The following is a 17910-nucleotide window of genomic DNA, read 5'->3' as shown; positions in this document are numbered from 1 at the left end:
AACAGCAGTATCATGTATTTTCTGAAAGTAACATAATATCAAGTAATAAGTGATTAAAATGATCCCATGTCCACTCACCATTAATTGCCAGTGACATGATCAAAAATTGGTTTTCTGTTGTTCGGCTTCATCGATTTATGCAAATGAGAGATACTTTAGGGGGCCATTATCGCCAGCCCAAAAATCACTCCAAAACTTGATAGTTCTACCGTCTCACTAGGTTCCATTTTACATGCATCTTGGTATCGTGCCAAATATCAGCAATGTTCCTCTAAAAGTAAGAGGAGTTTTGTTTGCGCAAAACCAAAGGAGAAGGTCCTTTTATCCCCTATTTGCCTCGTAGTACTCCCACCCATAAAAGTTCTGGCTCAGCAATTATTTTATAGGCCAATTTAGAGAGAAAAACCTTGTTTGGGGCTTTCAAGGAAATAATACCACAGCCACCATTATTGAGAGGTTGACATAAATCATTTCAATGGTTTTGATATAGATTCTGTTTTTTTCATTGCTCCAAGTTTCTTTAGTTTAACTCATTTAAAACATTAGTTTTTTTATTTTTTTAATATGCCTCGAATCAAGGACGATAAAATGACGTTAACAATATTAAATATGTTAACTTGTGATTAAAATTGTTAATCTGTGCTAAGTGGGATTATGATTCAGTAGATGAACAGCACTGTTCACCTTATTTTGTTTCACTTTCAATATGTTAAAGCATAATTTCACATACAAAGATTAGCTACTAGTGGTCACATGTCAACATATTTAATATCGTTAGTACTATTTCATCATTGTTTTGAACATGTTAAAAAATAAAGAGACTAATGTTGTATACAAGATAAAGTGTAGCGATGTGAAACAATGAAAAAAAATTCAATGATCTACATCAAATTATTGTAAAACTATAAGAACCATTGGATCAATGGTTGTATTTTTCCTTGACTTTTTATGACAAATTTTTTTTTATCTTCCATTTAATATTAGTTGGAGAAAATATATTTTTAAAATATATGTCTTTAATGGAAAAAAATATGAAAATTTATTAAATTTTTAAACATGATTAATATTCTTGATTCTAATAAAATATATTAGAAGTAATTTATAAATAAATTGGAATAACCAATGAGAATTGAGTTTAGTGGAAGATGCTCGTCTTTCATAATATAATAAACCAATGTTTAAAGTTTCTTAAAAAATTTGCTTACCTTTAGCTTTCAATGCTTTCAACTGTATCTCGAATATAATTATTTTTAATAAAAAATACATATGACCAATAAAAAAATTGGAAAGAGTAACCCAGCTTATGGGCTATTGCGGAAATTCAAGTTGTCATCCTGGCCTCAAAAACAAGTTGCAATTGCCCAGAGTGTAATTTGGTATTTAGGCCCAAATATTCACTGCCGAAGTTTCGGGCTTATGTTTGGGCCTCAAGTGCCTTTGGTCATGTCAACTAAAGAAAGCTACTACCTATCACCAGATATTCACCAAAAAATGTAACCAAAAGAGAATGAATATGTAAAGATGTTTCTCCATTAACTTTGTCAATAGTGTATATCTAGTTAATAAGGATACGTCTCCCAACTTATACGCGCATGACTTCCAATTGCACAATAGATATGAGATATAGTTAGTGGGTAATCTCTAGATTTCGTCCAAAATTTCCCTAAAAAATAGTAAAATTCTGCATATTGTAAAATAATATTAAAATTTTAAAAAATAACAATTTTTTGTAAATTTTTAAAAATATCATTTCAATAAATAGTAAATGAGTAGTGATAGATGATTTGTGTTTTCTTGTTAATGTTACGTCAGTGAAATAAAAAATAAATAATGACAAATAATTTTTTCTGGGAGCCAGATAATGTTAAATATTAACTGTGATTTTGTACAAAATATTAATCGGTCGATTGCTTCTTACCTTTAATTAATTAATTGCTAGTTTTATTGTTCACATCCAGTGCTATATGTCATCCCCTACTCATGCCTCAAGCCTGCATCAAAACTTGTTTTTAAATGGTTTATTGCATACCAAAATGACTAAATAAATTATTCAAAGTATTTTAACTAAAACTTGTTTTAAAATGGTTTATTGCCAAAGATCTTAATCTTGTTAATTACCTTAATAGTTTCATCGTGATGTTTCTGATTATTCAACATTCTCATATTGTCTCTTGTGGCCTGACTCTCTCTCTCTCTCTGTTTGTTTGTTTTTCTGTTTGTTTTTTTTTTTGAATGAAAGTTTAGGTGAGTTAAATCTGGGAAGCTTACTAGGACCAAAACATGCCTTTGAGTTTAAAGGCACTTACAAAGCTACTTACATATCACTTATGAACAAGGTCTTCATATTGATTTGAACCTATGACCTTATAAATTATGAACCAAAGTGTAATAAAAAAAATAGACAAATAAATTATTCATTCTACCTAGAAAAAATGATCATTTTACACAAATAATAAATGAAAAAATGATAAGTAAGGACCTTATAAAAAAATTAATGTCAAATCAATAATTTTAGTATTACAATATGGGAAAAAGAATTATGAAGTTGAGAACTTTAGTTGTGAAGAAACCCTAATTTGACATTAATTTTTTTACAGAGTCCTTACTCGTCATTTCCCATAAATCACCCTGATTATACGGTGTCCATTACAAAGAGAGAATTCATATCCTTGAATCAGTTGGAGGTCTTTCTAAACGGAGATAATCATACAAAACACCTTGAAATGAGTCTGAGGCTTCTGACTGCTTGAGATAGATAGTATTGCTTCCCTTCTTAAACCGATCACTTGCTACTTCAATACTGATCAAACTATACAACCCGTGAATTCCATGCCTCGCTATTGCATTGTCTTTTCCCATCCTCGCTGTCTCATAGTGGGGATCAACCTCGCTCGCATCATTGAACCAAACCTAACAATCAACCATCTCATTATATATATATATATATATTACTGAGATCACAAAAGTTTCTCGTGTTGATTCATGACTGTAACACACACACGGGGGCTAAACATGGGAGAGATATATATAGACGAACGAGGGTATACCTGCAACTTAGCTTCATTGGCTGACGCTAAGGCCACTTGAAGCGTGTAGTTTCCTGATGATGTGACATAATCGTCAAGTTCAAATTTAATCTGCCATGTTGCTGGTTGGTATGTGTCATTTCCTGTCCTTCTGCTCACAAAGAAATTATGATCAGAACCAGCTGACAGGGCTTATAAGAACAATATAATGAGCAGCTACATTCGATTATAAGTAAAAGACTATGAAATTAACCTGGAAATGTGAGCAAAAAACCAATTCTTGTCATGCCTATCGACGCCAACATTATAAACGAGGTCTTTCTCCGGGTACAAGTCAGTGTAACGCTCCCACAACCCATATTGTCTAAACCTGTCAAAAGTGAAAAATGAAATTGGTAAAAAGGAGAAGAAAGATCAGTTCAATATGTATATAGCAGCAGTTATATATTATTGTCGTCTAAGGCTTTTGTTTGAACCTGTTTCTCGTATCATTCTGATATAATCTGTTCACAAGCTTAGGGTCAGGGTCTGGTACGTATAACTCTTGGGCTGACCGATCTGGGATACCAATTTCCCATATCGTAGGGCCATTTCTTGAAGGACTAAATACAAGTGGACCCAATTTAATGACACCGCCTGCAAGAACAACCAGCCAACTTATTTAGGAGGTTTTATACTTCAGGTCAAACGACTAAGCTCAGCAACACCTGACATGCATAACATGTTTTCTTTTCTTTTTTTTTTTTTTTTAAAATGTTTCTTGTACCTGGTTTGATGCTGACTGTAGCATTATATCTGTAATCACCAATAAACCCAGGAACCCAGGCATACAGATTATAGTCCCCTGGTATAACGTATTTGATTTCAAAGTAGCCATTCTCATCAGCTTGAGCCCAGAATTGATAACCCTATATAGACATAAGTAAAAATTTTACTTATTTATTCTCGCTGCCAGTTTATGAAACTTATAACACCGAGTGGTAATAGAAATACCTTGCTCTCTATCTGCCATGATCCATTTTCTCCAGGCAGAGCTAGACCAACATAAGCAAACTTAGCGTTTAAAATTCCCCATCCCTTCTTAAACCTGGTAAAGCAAGCAAGCAATAACTTGAGCTTGTCTTCGAATAAATTATTAAATGAGTTTATTACAGTAGAAGAAATGTAAATAATTAACTATGCAGGAACTTGTACCAATCTCGGACTTGTAATTGCCCATTTACTGTTCCACGTTGACCCGGAAGAATGAAATCTGGAGATCGAGGGAAATCATAGGGCCAGCTTTTGACTTCCTCGTTGAACTATTAATGGAGTTTGAAGAACAAGAAGAAATCAAATTCAATGATATACAAAATTAAGAGTACTGTGTAATCGAACGTATTGTTTAAATGGTAAGTTATAGTACCTGTCGAACAGCATCAGACCAGAGCGTATCTAAATCCTCGTTGGTTGAAGCAGAGTTAAGATAGACAAAGATAGGGCCAAACACCTTCTTGTAAGTCTCCCCTTCTTGGAAGTTAATCGACACATTCGTCCCAGCGTAGTGAGTGCTCACAAACATCTGCGCATTCATTAATCTCAACAATTATTCTCGATTGAGATTTAATTTAAGATCGCGTGCTGTGTTTGTCACGATAAATGTTTTAAGGTTGTTGTATTTAAATATCAAGTAAATTTTCGCCTTTTTTTCTATTATTTCCGAATATTCTTGTAAAACATTACTACATAGAAATATGTTTTCAATTCATAATTCATCATTGATGAATATGAAATTTTGATAGAGTTGAAATATTTATAAGTCATAAATATTATTATGACTCTTCGTGTTTGATTCAATTCTTTTATTTTTTTCATTTAATCTTTCTCCCCACATTTTAGTGAATTTTTTAAATTTACTTATTATAGTCTAGCTTAAAAATCCTCTCAAAATTTTAAATTGTTATTTATCATATGCATTGTATAGGAACCTAGACTTATATATATATATATATATATAATCACAATGTGAGCCTCACATGCATGAAGTTTAATTTAATATAATGATGTGTTTGGATGAAATAAAATTTACTTGCATAGATGAATTTTTATCTACCTAAATAATGAATTCAGCCTGAGTCCAAGCTCAAATATCCCTAATTCATCTAGTATATTAATTTTATAAAATTTTAAATACATTCTTATTCTAACCTCATTATTTCAAGTATTCACTCTTTTTTTTATAAAATGAAAATAAAAAATTATAAAAATATTTACTAATCACCCATCAACAAAGTTTGATTCCATGATCTTGTGAGCTATGGGTTAAATTTTTACTAAAAGGACTAATTTTTGTTAGTATTTCAATATATGAGTTATAATTTAAATTTATTTTATACTAATGAAATAAAAAAAATAAAATAAAAACCCATCCATTAAAACATTAGGACCACCCAACGTCACCAATTTAATTATAGATTGAAGATGACGCACGTAAGGTTGAAATAAGGTCATTAGATCATTTGACTAATCGTGGGGACCACTAGGAGAGAAGAGACTTACAGCAAGGGAGGTGGGGCCAACATGAGACGTAAGATCTTGTTTGTGGGGCCCAGCATTACGAAACTCATTACTGGGCGCGATAACCCAGAAGCCGGTGTGTGGTTCTGTGTCAAAGCTAATCCATCCATGCACACAGTTGTCTTTGTTCTCCGCCGAGTACTGGTATTTGTCATCCACCTAATCAAACCCACCATAGACCAACATTTTTTACTAATTAACCCTTAAGTTTTTTTTTTTTGGGTAAAAAAACCACCTTATTACATTTAAGAGAGAACATAATCATTAATTCTTATGCTTTTAATTATCGAGAACATAATCATTAATTCTTATACTTTTAATTATCATGTTTCGTTATTGGTATTTGTAGTTTAATTTTTATTACTCCATGTCCCTATAATTTTTCTCATCTACAATGTTAATACTTCTATTTTTAATTATATTTGGAGAGACAATGATGTAATTGGAGAGACAATGATATAATATTAACAGTATTAAATTATCTTACACCTTGTTTGATATGATTAAAAGTTTTTGTTGGAATCCTTATATTATTTTTATTTGGTATGTAAGATATAGAAATAGAATTATAATTAAAAGACAAAAACACCAATTAAAATTAAAATTAAATATATATATGTTAAATGCTTAATTGTGTTTTAATTTCCTCATGTATTTATTATACAAATAAAATATTACATATAAATAAAATATTTTATAAAAGAAATATTATAAATATACAAATACACACACACACACATGATACTATATATATTATATAATTTATATAAAGATTTCTATGGCCAGAATAACACCTGGGCAAAGAACAAAAAAAAAAAAAAGATAAAGACGGCCGAAAAAAACACAAAAAAAAAAACCTCAACGATCATCATCTGAAGGACTAGAAGTTTCGACACCCACACAACACAAGCTTATTTGATTTACAGGGCAAAGTTGTCTTTCCAAATTTTTATAAGGATAAAATTGTCTTGAAAAATAAGATTTCATGAAATTAGTCCAGATTTCATCGCTTTAAGCAAGGAATCTAATTTAGGCTTATTTCATGGAATTATGATTCGTGAGAATTCTAATTTATATGAACCAAACATCACTTAATATTTTTATCCCAATATCATTTCTATTTTAAGATTCAGCTATACCAAACACGGCCTTACATGTAACTAATGTTGCTTTGTTAAATCTTGAATGTTGATAAGAAAAAAAGAGAAAGCAATCATAAAATCCAGAGTTACAAAAATCAATGAGAAGGAACTGAAAACTGTATATGTTTGACCACATGTAGACAAAATAAACCCCAGCATCAACATTAACCACAAAAAAAAAAAAACAATCACTAGCTTTAAAATCAAAAAATAAAACAAAACATATTATATTGTTGTTACGATCAAAACCAAGCAAAGATAAATAGACAAGTTCGAATTAAAGTTTGTAAAAACGAATAAAATAAAACTTAACTTTTGTTTAACGCACAGTAAAATGATGTTAGTTACATGTTAGATAATTTAATATTGTTAGTACTATATCATCATACCCCTCTGAACATATTAAAAATAAAGGGACTAACTGCAGACGAGAAAAATTATAGGAATCTAGGGGAACCAAAAAAAAAAAAAAAGCTAACATCATTTTACTGTGAAACCATAAAGATCAATAGTTGTGTTTTCCAACTATTAATACACAATGTCAAAATCATGAGAGAAATTAAAGACGAACCTCTCCTCTAATTCTTGGGTCCTTCGCATTGGTCAAAAGAACAGCTTCAGGATAAGCAAGTTTCTGTCCGGTGCTTCTATCCTCAGCTGTTGGCATCACTCTTTGCCTCTTCCCTGATATAGCCATATAGTGGAACCTGTACCACGTTTCTTTTCTGTTAACCTCACAATCATTTTTCTCGGATTTCAATTGAATTTGTAATTATTATTAATTACTTGTCTTGTCGGAGCTTATAAACTAGCCTAATCTGAAAAACCCGAGCTGCTGGAAATCCTTTTGGCCGCTCAAATATTGCGTACGAGTAATATCCCGAGTCGCCTCTTCGCATTATATACCTATAACGACAGTAATCAAATTCTCATTTATCGCATCTGTTTAATTTGTTCTTGGTTTCAATTCATGGTGAAACAAAATATATCGGATGTTCTGTTCACCTCATGTCTATTTTTATAGGGACTGATCCGATCATGGAAGATGTCCATTCTCTTAAAAATGAAACTTCTAATTGATCTTCAGTCTTTTCTATAACTGAGAACTTGGTCCCTTTGATTCTGCTTATACAGATGCAAAACAGATTCTCATCAGATTACTTCAGTTTAGAAACAGCAGGGTTTGACATAACTAATAATCTTAATTAATTCCAAGAATCTTACTTCTGAAAACCTTGATTCCAAACAACGTCAAGATACCTGCAAATATGAAATGATAATTGGATAGGTACGTAAGTTTCCATTATTGAATTGCGACTTGACTTATTGTTAGTTAGTTTAATGGGAAAAGAAAAAGAAAAGAATGAAAATGAAGGAAACAAGAGAGAGTGATGTAATAATAATAATAAAGTAGGTACATATACAAACCCTCTATTATCATTTCCGTTTTGAGCTTCGAGTACATTGTCAATTCCATTATAAGATATTGCAAGGACGTAGCCTTCTGGTCTGGACAACGTAACGCGGATGATTCCATTATCCATCACAACCTGAAAATCAAACCCATTTTGGCCATAGATATATGTATGTATGTATGTATGGATTTGTATGGTCAAAAACGAAAAATTTGTTTCTTTTCACTTTGAACCCAAGGAACTTTTCACACCTGGTTATGATTTTTTTCATCCAGCTTAACAGCAGGCGAAGTTGACGGTTGTGTGAGGTTATTATTCTTCAGCAAAGCTCTTCTGCCATTGGAGTATATTTATCAGGTCATCATATCAAAGATCAAATAGTCAAACATTCGTGTTCAGTTTTAACTTTTAACGAATAAAGCTGAGTAAAAGACAGGCATAAATTAATGATCTCTCTCGGACTAGTAAAAAGGGTACAAATTATTTCTTTCTTCGTCGCATTGGAAGTGTTTAGTTTTTCTTATTCAGAAAAGTCGTTTTTGATGACTTATTGGATATGAACGGAGGGACCTTCCCCCCCCCCCTCCAGCTCCAATCAAGAAGAGAAGAGGTAAATATCTATATTTAACCATTAACTATTTTTTCAAAAATATTAGGTAATCTATACTATAAAATAATATAAAATAAATTCTCAATTTTTAAAAATAGAGCATCTAATAGTCTTCATTAATTTTTATTTGACGGATGTTAACTTTTCATGTGGGTCCACAATTTTGACTAAAAATAATACATGACATGTCACCTTAGCAAATAAAGATGCTAATCTAGCCATGGACTATTTTTTAATGAGCACTGGGTAGCCTACTATAAAAAACAGACCGTATAACATTTTCTCATCAATTTTGACTAAATGCCATTTATTTTCAAACTCATGGGACCCACAATGTGTTAATCTTTTCAATTTTCTTACAATCATTATTAGTCTCACCTTGAGAAGAAGAGACTCAAAATGTTTTTATTTAAAGACATTCATTGAGACAATGCCAACAAAGCTTGAGTCAATCTTCTCCCATGCATAATAGTATCGTAATTCAAACTGCTACTTTACTTAAATTGTCACATAAATTTAAACAAAACCCTATCTTTTTTTTTTCCTTTTCTTCTACTTCATTGGCATTGTTCTCGTGGGTATCTTTAAATAATAACTTTTTGAATATCTTCTTCTCGAGTTGAGACTGAGATTGAAGGCAAGAAAATTGAAAAGACTAACATGTTGTGGGTCTTACAAGTCAAAAAAAACAAACGTTTATCAAAATTGATAAAAAGGTGTTGGATAGTTTGCTTTTTTATAGTAAAAGCTACTTAGTACTCCTTAAAAAATAATTCATGACTAAATTTGTACATTTATTTGCTAAAGTAGATTGTCCAATGTCATTTTCAATCAAAAATTATGGGCTCCATATGAAAAGTTAACGTCCGTCAACTAAAAATTAATGGAGGCTATTAAATGCTCTATTTTTAAAAGTTGAGAATTTATTTTGAACTATGTTATAATATAGGTTACCCAGTGTTTCTGAAAAAATAATTAAAGACCAAATTTGTACCTTAACCCAAAATTAATGAGGCTAAATCGGTTGTTCAAGACACACAGAAATTGCAGAACCTTGAGGCGCGCAGCTAAAATTTCCATTCTTCTTGGTCTCAAATATTATTGGTCAACTAATTGGAAATTAAATGATATATTTTTCTTAAAATCTTAAGATGGGCTAGTTGATAGTTAATAGTTATCTAATGGAACAGGAACGGGAACATGAACATGAATCCAATTAGAAATAATTAACATGTGAATTCTCTCTCTGTCTACCTAGCTAAGCTAGCTCTCTCTCTCTCTCTCTATATATATATATATATGTTTGAACGTGAAATACTCTTACTTTTTTATATGCTAAAGTATAATTTTAATCTTCTAACTTTATATAAAATTTTGATTTGATCTTTTAATTTTGTAAAATATCTTTTTATTCATTTAACCCTAATATCATTACTTTCAAATGATTATTTTTGTATTAATTATTGTTACTTAAAAAAATAAACTTAATATGTTAACATCTGATAATATTTTGTCAATATTATTTGAAAGTTCAATGAAATTTTTTTTTCAATAAAACAAATGATGTTAAAGTTAAAGAACTAAAAAAATAATTTATAAAATTAAAGGACTAACATAAAATGTTATATAAAGTTAAAGGATTAAAAGTATACTTTAGCCCTTTTTATGTTATAATTACTAAATTACTAATACAAATTCCTAGCTATTGATTAACAATGCTTTATATAAATCTGATGATGGCGGCCATTAAATAAAAGAAAGAATTTTTCACAATTATCTAATATTAAACAATGAATACATTGATTGAACTAATTTTTATTCTGAATATATCAAAACAACTCTTCTTCAAATTAAGCTTACATATTAACAAAGATAACAATAACATTATGCTTGAATAATACGGGCAATTGCCCAATTTTCACCCAAAAAAAATAGATAATAATAACGTTGCTCTTTTTTCCCCCTTTGACAGCCACATGCGGGGTGTGTCGTTTCAGAAGTTTAATTTGTAATTTCCATAATAATTAACGACGTTAACATCTTGAAAAAATGTTTATAGCACATTAATTGAAGTTCTTATGAAAATAAAGTAGCTAGGTTGTCTAATAAGAAGCCAATACTATATGATATTTTCTGTAATTGACCATGCATTTTTTTGTTTTTTTGGGTTTGTAGCTATAAGGAGAAAAACATGAAGAAGCAATACCTAATTGAGGCGGAACCCTCAGAAGAACCACTAAGCAGCAAGAAACAAAGCACAGTTATTGCAAACCACCGCAGCAAGGGATTACTTTTCTTCATCTTTCACCAATATAATCAAAACCTGCATGCAAACAACAGTTTTAGCTTTAAAAGATCTCAAGAAACCATGAAGGAAGAAAGAGTACTGTTAAGATAATGCACCTACTTATACTCTAGGATTGGAAACGAAATCTACCAACTAATTAAGAGCCAAAAAGAAAGTTACCCAAATTGTTCAGTTCTCAAACCCGGCCTTGTGCTGGTTTGCTCATATTGAGAAAGAAAATAACAAACATGCAGTTTCTGACTAAACAAAAATTTATAAAGATGAAAGACAAAACTGACCGAGTTATTTTTGAGGAAACGAATTTCTTTCTCTTTGTCACTAAATTCTCTTTGGAACTTTAGCATTCAGGTACTTCAAAATCACAGTTTCAGCCATTTGCGTGAAGCAAAGTTAATACGCTTATATAGAATTCAAGTCCTTCTAGCTTCTCTTTGATGTCAAGCTCTTTTTTTTTTAATTATTATATTTGACTAAAATATTTTGCTTGATGAACCGGCGAAATGTACGGGGGAATAATCGACAAATTAAATTAGTCTAATTAATAATAGACTAGTCTAATGAACAGGCACTCAAGGGCAGGATAATGTGTATCACACGCTTAAGCAAAACTCTGACCTAAGAAACATATGATGGCTACCTTAAATTTATGGGGGCAAAAACATGGGAGATAGAAAATAATGTCAAAGTTTGACAAAGGACTAAAATTCGTATTAAGGAGAATTTGACTTTGATTTCCTTTTTCCTTGGTCTCAACAAAGAATATAGGTATTACGAAATGTATGTTGTGCCGTTATACCAAAGATTGACATGATTAATCATAGACCTTTTCGTTGACGTAAAAAACTTGCCCCGAAGAACTGGTAGTTTATATAATTCAAGGAGGTGCTTGGTGTACACCTAATTCGCAATCATAGTCAGAAAAATCATCTATAGAATTAATTATATACCTAACTTAAGAGCCTACAAATGGTATACGGTTGAATTTACTCTACCAAGCCTACCAACCTTAGACAAATACTGAATATATGAATCAAAATTTTCAATATTCATCAGCGTAAGGGCCACGATAAAACACAAATTAAACGAACTAATTAAAACTCTTTGTGAACTCAGTGGAATTATCCCCCCTATACAAATCAAACTAAATTTGGAAACAAAATTTCAGCTCCACGGAGATCAATTTTAAATTTTAAAGCTCTCGTTTTCTTTTTGTGTATGTCACCTCTATTTTCCACTCTTGTTCATCGATGAATCTGATTCTCTGAATTACTTGTTTTATATTGCTAGCGAAGAAGACAGGTGTTTATAGCTCACTCAAAAGAGATGATTTATATTCCAGGATCAGATAATTAAATATTTAAAGTACGAAAGCGAGATCTGAAACGATAAATTTGAAGTAGGAAAAGTAAAAGAGAAACCGAAGCACATTCAAATATTCAATTCGCAATTCAAAGAGAAACAGATTTAAGAGATTGTACTTCTGTTGAATATGTATATCTAATTAATATATAAATCTAGAAAATAGAATTGTAAAATACCTACAGGAATAAAAATATTCTCTCCTTGAAAAATGTAAAGCATTTTTTTTATTGATTGGATGTTTAAAAATGTAAGGGATTCTTAGTTTTTCAAGGTATAATTATTTTCTTTTCTCTAAAAGTACTTTTATTGAATAAATTACTTTATATTTATTTTATGATAAAATATTCTATTAAATAAGGGTAAATATAGAAAGATAGAATTAGTTTGAAGACAAATGACTACTTTATTGAAAGTAAGATTCAGTTAAAAATACTTTATATTTTTTAACAAAAGGAGTATACTCCAAGTTATATTGAATCCAAAACCACAATGTGAAAATCAAAAGTAGAATATTTATTTGATTCCTAAATGAACATTCGTAAATATACCTAATCACAACTCTGCGCGCATATATGAGTAGCTCACTGTTTCTTGAATGTCGTTTATTTAATCATGTGTGTTGTTGTTTTCTCTTATACTATATTTTTTCTGTTTGCTGCCGGTTTTTAATCCGATTAATTATAATCGAAAGGGGACATTCCAGAAAGGGTAAAACAATTTGTTCCATATTCATCGAAAAGAGGGATGAGAAAATAAAGCTAATGAAATACTCGCGCATGTCATGATTTGTTAGGGAGTAACAGATCGGTCAACCTAAGTTTTTGAAGTTGAAAAACGCATACGTTTACTATTCGCCCAGAAATATCAGAGCGCCTGCAATGGTCATTATTTATGTTCTAACTTTGGTTTGAAAAGTCCATTATCCGCGTTTAACATTTACATAACTGTAAAGGTTGATTTGTTTCAATTCTCACCTACCGTTATCTAGACACTTGCTTCTCTTGATCTAATTGATTAAGAAAAATAGTTAAAAGATTTTTTGTATAATTAAAATGATAAAAAATTATCACTACTTTTCAAGATTAATTTCTAATTAAAATCAATTTATCTTATTTTTTTATTTCTTTTTTATATAAGATCTCTCACTGCAATATAATTAATAAGGACATTTGTGGAAAAGAAAAATTAATATTATTGACTTCTTTGCAAAGTGTCATGCATTATTTAGGCTAACACTAGCAGGAAAAAATGTTCTACATTTTAGACATGGGCAATATGCATGGTTAAAACTTGACAGCTCGCTCCTCTTTCTAGCCCCACTGGTTGACACTTGAGATCCCTCTACTGATTCTGTTATCTTTTATATTTATGTATTTATGATTTTTTTTTCTTGGATATATTACAAAAATTAGAAGATTAGAAGAAATGAATCCATGATGCAACAGATTGAAATTTTTTTGAAAAACGTGCATTCATGATGATTAAGCAAAGCTTTCACAGGATTTATATCATCGTCACTAATTAAAATATCTAAAATTTAAACTCGAAGATCTAAATATAGAGTTACAATAACACCACTAGTGACTCATTCAACTTGGAAGACTAATCAACCATTCTTTTAGAGTCATAATTAAGTATGAAAACAAGGCACGTTTCTAGAGCGTAAAGCGAGACTAATATAATAACTACTACCACCACCACGTTTCGAATTAATTGTTCCCAAACCTTAACCAAATTAAGTACATGTTTGAAATTAGAGATTAATCTGTGTCCTCCAATTTCTGCGGGTTTCACTGCTCCTCATGTTTTCAAATTGATAATGAACTCGGAATTAATAACGACCAACGAAAGAAGCTATAGTAGTAGAGATTATAGACGAAGAAAAACACATTGCAATTAATAAGCAGAAAAAGTCTGGGCTGGAGATGGATCTGTACCTTTCAGAGAACAAGAGAGATAGAAACTATTAGTCGTAGAGGACTTGAAAGAGATGATAATAACAGTCGTATTTGTGTGTGTCTGAGATTTCAAAGCACGGTGCGCCAGTTGCTGCAGAACTATGAAAATGAGTTACAGCTTTTGAAAGAGACACAAAAGGGAAGCGGAAGAAAAAATATGAACAGCTGAATGAGCTCTCAGACGGAGCCCAAAAAATTTGTTTGGAGGCCGAAGTAATCAAGTATATATGATAATTAAAAGAAAATTAAATATATATATATATATATATATTATTAACATAATAATATAAATATTTCAATCTATATATTTATATTTAATTTTACACACACACATAACAAAGATAAATATATATTTTTATTTTTTAAGTTTTGTTGCATAAGAATAATTAATTATCATATTTATTATAAAATTTTTAAAAATTTCCTTTTCAATATAAACTATCATTAGATTGTTGAAGATTTTATACTCTCCATAAATATTGAATACTTTAAATGCATTCTTAAAATTTAAAGTTTATTTCAATATATTTTACAATATATTACTTACTTATTTATTATTTAACTTTTTTTATTTGATTTGTTCTTCATTCAATATATTTTACATTTTTTGTCACAGTGCTTCATAAAATTTATTACTAATAATTTTTATAATTTCTTTCGTCAAGTATAAAATAAAAATAAAATTAAATAATATCAATGCTTTAAGAGCAACTATAATATTATTTTGTTAAAAATAAGTAGACCTTATAACAATTATATTAAGCTACTACAACAGTTAAACTATACATGTATGAAAAAACTACTATAAAATTAAAATAAGAATTTCATTTAGTGTCTCAAAACTTTTGTAATATGCCAACTTAGGAAGTCAAAAATATATAACCTCTATATTTTACTAAGAAAAAATTAAAAAGTTAGAGAGGTCATGACCCTACTATGTTAATTTAATATAATATGTTTATTTTATTTCCCCAAGCAGGCATCACTTTTATTTTTATTTTTTATTTTCAACGAATTTTTTTTTTCAGATAGAGTTTTACCTTAAACATCAACCTTATGAATGAATATGACATTTTTCAAATTTTGCGGCGCAAAAAATACAATATTAAATAAATTAAATGAGGGAAAGAAAGAATCAAGTATTTAGTAAAACTCCAACATATATAAAAAAATACAGGGAAAGAAAGAATTGTAAATATCAAAATAGGGAAATAAATCTGTCTTGTTAATTTTATATATTTTCTAGGAGTCTCTTAAAAATAATGCATTATTATGTCAAGGTAATGAAGATTATAGCAAAACCATCAACCTTTTATTAATTTATATAATTTTGTCAAGGCGGTGATGCCCTTTTTGGCCAAAAAGGGTAATATATAATTCGTATTTCGTTACAACTTTAAACATAAACGCGCTCTTTGTTTTCGGGTCAGTTACAGACAAAGGCGCATTAAAGGGCTCCACAGGGTAGGCCTATGGATCTAAGATGGGCTGAGAAGCGCTGAAGCTGGATTTCTAATTTGGTCCAAAACTTTCTGGTTTTTTAACCATTTTTTTTTAGCTAGGCTAATAATTAAAGGTACTTTTTTTAAAAATATATATATAGAATATATTTACATAAAAAAAATTTGAAACAGGTTTATTTTTTATTTTGTTAGAAAATATTTTTCTACCCATCAAATATTGTATCTAGGCCCCAAAAAAACATAACACTTCTTGACGAGAATAAGCCCTTCCACAAAATATTAGTAACAATAAATATTCACTCCAATCTTCAATGTAGGAGCTATTTAACAAATTCATATAAATTTAAAAAATTATGTAAGTTTGTTATTTGTAAAAAATGTGAGTAACTTTTCTAAACTATCCCTCTTTTTTATAATCATTTACATTAGAGTATTATTAACCTAGCTTATCTACCATAAAATCTAAATAGGGGTGATTTGGGGAAAAATAATAAGTATCGGAGATATATGAAGACTTGGATTTTACATTTAGAATTAAAAAAACATCAACTAGCTAGCTCATATATTTAGTGTGGGGAGTAATAGTACTAAATTTTAAAGCCAGTAATTATTTAAGCATGTCAAATTTGTTTGGGTTGAGCTCCATTTGAGCCGACTTAAATAAGCCTAAATTTATTATATAAAAAAATATCATAGTCAAGCCTAATTTTAACAGCCTGGCTTTATTCGAGTTAGGCCAAATATTTGAATTTTCAAAATTCTTTAATTTTTATAAACAAATTTCAATTTTTATTTTAAAACTAATCATTTTTATTATTATCCAAAAATATAAAATACATATTGGAATACTTAAAAAATTAGAAGAACCAAACTTTTCTAAGGAATATAAAATTTTGTGCAATGAGCAGGAAGGGCTGGCTTATAACGCTGCCCTGGCCCATCCCGTTTTGTCCAAAATGGACTAGGCCAGCTCGTACCCGTTTGTAGCCGTTTCAGCCCATTTGAAAATGGGCTAGGTGGGCTACAAACGGATCTGGGCAGGTTGGCCAACTTGTTTTGGACAAATAACACCCTTTTGCCTAAAAAAATAGAAAAAACATTTCACACTTTAAAGTTCTTTTTAATTTTACCTGAAAATAGTTTAAATATCACCATCATCAAAGAAAACAAGCTCTAATATTAGCAATTACATATTACAGTCATCCAAGGCTCCAAGCATCATCAATCTTGAAAATATGACATTAATCAAATCAAAATAACCACACAAATTGACAAATAGTCTTGCCACAAGACACAAGTAACAATCCAATATAAATAGTCTTGCCACAAGGTAACAACACAACTAAACAATAAGTAAAAAAAGTTTTTAAAACAATCAACCACATATTTAATTTTGCATTGGATTATTATCTTCTTCTTCTTCTTCTTTAGAATCAATAGAGATGGTTGAACATTGAGCCCCTGATTCTTCCTCTACAAAACAAGTTAAGAAAATGATATTCATTAATATTTGAATAATGTGAAGGAATATAAAGTAAACATGTTAATGAAATTACAAACAACAAGATTGTTAGACTCATCAAAATTATCAACATCAAGCTCTTTCAATTTCAAAGTAGGTTAAGAAAGCCAACTTTGACCATAGTTGAGTATCTCAACCATCTTTGTAGATAGGGAGCTCTTAAAAATATCCAGTACTTGACCTCCTGTATTAAAGGCAGATTCTGAAGGCATAGTAGAGATAGGTGAAGCCAACACTTCATATGTAATCAAACTCAAGACTTTATACTTAACTTAAAAGTATTCACTTTCTATCAAGCTACAACATTAAATTTGGATCACGAGAAGCAACTAATTCAATGCAAAGATATTCATCCACCTCTGAATTTTTTCCTCTTGGCATTCAGTGCTTGCAATTATATAGAATTGTCTCATTATTTCTTCATTCATGACTATCAATATATCAACGTTGGGAATTGACTCTTGATTCCCCCCAACATTGTCATCTCCTTGCTTTGCTCTTGCTTGAGTTTGAGAAGCTTCACTGTTAAAGACATCCTTCGAATATTT

The 17910-nt window shown here is 30.2% G+C and overlaps 1 protein-coding gene across 1 annotated transcript; it reads right to left on the bottom strand.

Annotated features, from left to right (window-relative positions):
- Positions 1–2326: 2326 nt before the first annotated feature.
- Positions 2327–11460, bottom strand: LOC129284447 (uncharacterized). Its single transcript, XM_054919933.1, has 17 exons — positions 11336–11460; positions 10956–11072; positions 8391–8472; positions 8153–8274; positions 7949–7984; positions 7730–7846; positions 7511–7630; positions 7296–7431; positions 5565–5741; positions 4432–4587; positions 4221–4327; positions 4020–4113; positions 3793–3934; positions 3503–3662; positions 3280–3396; positions 3048–3177; positions 2327–2910 (listed from the first exon to the last, which is right to left on the bottom strand). Exons 2-17 carry the CDS (start codon positions 11048–11050, stop codon positions 2662–2664), a joined length of 2040 nt encoding a protein of 679 aa, XP_054775908.1. The 5' UTR covers positions 11051–11072; positions 11336–11460; the 3' UTR covers positions 2327–2661.
- Positions 11461–17910: the final 6450 nt, after the last annotated feature.

This window comes from Prosopis cineraria, unplaced genomic scaffold, assembly GCF_029017545.1.
Source record: "Prosopis cineraria cultivar Desert tree isolate PC_DT_omini unplaced genomic scaffold, ASM2901754v1 PC10, whole genome shotgun sequence".
In the NCBI taxonomy this organism is placed as follows: Eukaryota; Viridiplantae; Streptophyta; class Magnoliopsida; order Fabales; family Fabaceae; genus Prosopis; species Prosopis cineraria.
Note: the sequence above shows the minus strand (reverse complement) of the source record. Positions and strands in the feature narration are given on the sequence as shown.

What these genes read in the sequence shown, in the direction of transcription:
- LOC129284447 (XM_054919933.1), bottom strand. Translation starts at nt 11,050, where the DNA reads ATGAAGAAAAGTAATCCCTTGCTGCGGTGGTTTGCAATAACTGTGCTT. An exon ending in GGTCTGATGCTGTTCGACAG is followed by an intron (nt 4,328 to 4,431) that starts GTACTATAACTT and finishes CTCCATTAATAG; the next exon opens with TTCAACGAGGAAGTCAAAAG. An exon ending in CAATTACAAGTCCGAGATTG is followed by an intron (nt 4,114 to 4,220) that starts GTACAAGTTCCT and finishes TTGCTTTACCAG; the next exon opens with GTTTAAGAAGGGATGGGGAA.